The sequence below is a fragment of the Rattus norvegicus genome, chromosome 4 (genome assembly GCF_021556685.1).
Source record: "Rattus norvegicus strain SHRSP/BbbUtx chromosome 4, alternate assembly SHRSP_T2T, whole genome shotgun sequence".
Classification (NCBI taxonomy): domain Eukaryota; kingdom Metazoa; phylum Chordata; class Mammalia; order Rodentia; family Muridae; genus Rattus; species Rattus norvegicus.
The window spans coordinates 87,552,326-87,555,903 of NC_141537.1; the positions used below are offsets into that span (position 1 = coordinate 87,552,326).

At 38.2% G+C, this 3,578-nt stretch overlaps 1 protein-coding gene across 1 annotated transcript; it reads left to right on the forward strand.

Moving 5' to 3' along the window:
• Positions 1 to 323: 323 nt before the first annotated feature.
• On the forward strand, positions 324 to 1,226 carry Vom1r71 (vomeronasal 1 receptor 71). The gene is given in 1 exon segment (NM_001009523.1): positions 324 to 1,226. A coding segment is annotated over 1 exon segment (903 nt).
• The last annotated feature ends 2,352 nt before the right edge of the window (positions 1,227 to 3,578 follow it).

Sequence of the window (3,578 nt, forward strand, 5' to 3'; positions counted from 1 at the left end):
GTATTGTATTTCTAATCCATAAGACCCAGATAAATCAGACAAAATTTTTATTATGTGCAGATATGATTGCAAATGCATTTATTATCTGTAATATTCTATGAACACAGGAGATAAATGGACAGTACCTAGACATGTAGTCCATAATGTACACACCGAAACATAAAAAATTAAAGAGACAGAATAATTAAGAGTTAGTATAGAAAATAGAGTGATGATATAAATATACTGTCTAGTGAGTCATAAGTTTCATGTGTTCTCTATTTTTTTTCAGGAATAAGCAATATGCTTCCACTATGCTCTTAAAATGAATACACTTTTCACTTATGTTCTCATTAGAGAATGTCTTTTATTTTCAAGCTGGGCTTGGAGTCTTAGCCAATATGTTCCTTCTAGTTTTTTATATTTTCATAATCCTAGGTCATAAACCTAAGCTCATTGATCTGATCTCCTGTCAACTGACCTTTGTTCACATAGTGATGATTCTCACTGGAGGAAATATCATGCTTACAGACATATTTGAGTCACTGAATGTTAAGAATGACATCAAATGTAAGGTAACTTTATACACAAACAGGGTGATGAGAGGCCTCTCTATCTGCATCACTTGCCTCCTGAGTGTGTTCCAGGCTGTCACTATCAGTCCCAGTACCTCTTTGCTGGCAAAGTTTAAACATAAACTAAGAAAACACATGATGAATGCTTCTTTCTTTTACATTTGGTCTTTCAATTTTGCTCTTAGTAGTAACCTGATCTTCTATGTTGGTGGTTTTACCAATGTGAGTGAGATCAAGCAGATGAAGATCACTAAATCCTGCTCACTCTTCCCAATGAACTACATCATCAGGGGAATGATTGTAACAGTGACAACTTCCAGGGATGTGTTTCTTGTAGGAATCATGCTGATCACAAGTACATACATGGTGATTATCTTGTGCAGACATCAGAGGCAATGCAAGCATCTTCATCGTATCAGCCACCTGAGCGCATCCCCTGAGAAAAGGGCCACCCAGACCATCTTGCTGCTGGTGGTTTTCTTTGTGGTCTTGTACTTGGTGGACTTCATCATCTCATCTATCTCCATCCTGTTATGGATATACAACCCAGTCATCCTGACTATTCAGAAGTTTTTGATGAATGCCTATCCTATAGTTACTCCTTTGGTACAAATCAGTTCAGATAAGAGAATAATCAATGTGTTGAAAACCTTACAGTCAAAATGGCATTAGATTTATTTTTGTTTTTACATATTCACTTTATATATGACTCATTGCCCACTTTCCTTTATCCTCTGAGAGGGCATCACCCTACCCTTGCACTTCAGGTCTCTGTGAGGTTAAGGGATTCCTTTCCCACAGATCCCAGAGAGGCAGCCCAGAAAGAAGAGCATGTCACACATACAGGCAACAGCTTTTGGGATAGCAGCCATTCTACTTCTTTGGGACCTACATGAAGAAGAAGCTGCATGTCCATTACATATATGAGGGTAGGCCCATGTCCAGTCCATGTATGTTCTTTGTTAGGCAGCTCAGTCTCTGAGAGACCCAATGGTCCAGGTTAGTTGACTTTGTTTGTCTTCCTGTGGAGTTACTAACCCCTTCAGGGCTGCAATCCTTTCTCCTATTCTTCTATCAGTGTCCGCAATCTCCATCCACAGTTTGGCTATGGGTATCTGCATCTGTCTGTGTCAGCTGCTGGTAGACCCTCTCAGGAAATCACATGTTAGATTCCTGTTCCAAACATAACAGAGTATCATTAATAGTGTCAGAGTTTGGTGCTTGCCTATGGGGTGGGTATCAAGATGGGCCAATTATTGGCTCTCTTTCCCTCAGTCTCTGCTTCATCCCCCATCCCTGAAATTCTTGTAGATGGGATAATTTATGGGGGGGGTTTAAAGTTTTGGTGTGGTTTTTTGTCCATATGGCTCTGTTGGGGTTCCTGCATGGCCATAGGAGTCAGCCTCCAAGGGCTCTATATCTCCAATGCTGTAAGTCACTGTTAAGGACATGCCCAATAATTCTTTAGTGCCTTCCCTATTCCAGGTCTCCCTCTTTTTCTATAGATGCCCCCTACATTTCCCTGTTCCCATCAGTTGCACATTTCCATTCATTATTAAGATCTTCTGGCTATCACTTTTGCCCCTTACCACACCTGACCATGAAAACCCCCATGTCCTCTTACCCAGTTTCTTCCTTTATCTAACTTCTATGACTTTTCTATTCCCTCTTCCCAATAAGGCTCAAGCATTTTTACTTGTGCCATTCTTCCTGCTTTAGTCTATGGAGTTTAGCATGGGCAGCCTGTATTTTATTGCTAATATCTACTTATAAGTGAATGCATACCATGCATGTCTTTTGGGAATGGGTTGTCTCACTCATAATGATATTCTAAAGATTGATCCATTTTCCTGCAAAATTAATGATGTCTTTGCTTTTAATAGATGAATAGTAAATATTCCATTATATAGATGTATTCCATTTTCTTTATTCATTCTTCAGTTGAGGAATCTAGGTTGTTTCCTGCTTCTGGCCATTATGAATAAAGCTGGTATGAACATAGTTAAGAAAGTGTTGTGGGAGCATCTTTTGGGTATATACAGAGGAGTGATATAGCTGGGTCTTGAGTTATGACTATTTCCACTGAAAAACCACCAAATTGATTTCCAAAATGATTGTATAAGCACTCACTCCCATCTGCAATTGAGGGGTCTTCCTCTTGCTTCATATCATAGCTAGCATGTTCTATCACTTGATCTTTAAAAATACAATCAAACATGTGAAGGAAATGAATAAAGGTGTTTAAGACCTAAAAATTGAATTAGAAGCAATAAAAAACCGAAAATTGGGTTGAGCCTGAAAATAGAAAGTATAGCAAGAGAACAGGAGCTACAGACACAAGCATCATCAACAGAACACAAGAGATGGAAGCAAGAATCTTGGGTGTAAATGATACCATAGAAGAAATTGATACATCAGTCAAAAAAATTCCAAATGTAGAAAGTTTCTAATTCCTAGTGTCCAGGAAATTTGTGTCACTATAGAAAGGTCATACCTAAGCATAAGAGGAATAGAAGAAGGCAATGATTTACAGTTCAAAGAGCTAGAAAATATCTTCAACAAAATCATGCAAGAAAGTACTGCCTACCCAACCTAAAACTTTCTTCCCTGACCTAATAACAAAGATGTCCATAAATATACAAGAAGCTTACAAAACAACAAATAGATTGGACCAGAAAAGAAAATCTTCCCACCATATAATACTCAAAATATCAAATGTAGAGAAAAGGAAGAATATTAAAATCTGTAAGAGGAGAAGGCTTTGCAATATATACACTCACACCTGTCAGAATTACACATTCTCAATAGAAAATTTAAAACCCAGAAGATCCTGGACAGATGTTTTGCAAAGCCTTTGAGAAAAGAGATGCCAGCACAGATTACTTACCCAGCAAAAGTTTCAATCACCTTAGATGGATACACGGAGATATCCCCATGATAAAGTCAAATTTAAACAATATCATTCTACTAATCCAACCCTGCAGAGGACACTAGAAGGAAAAGTCCAACAAAACAGGGGTAGCG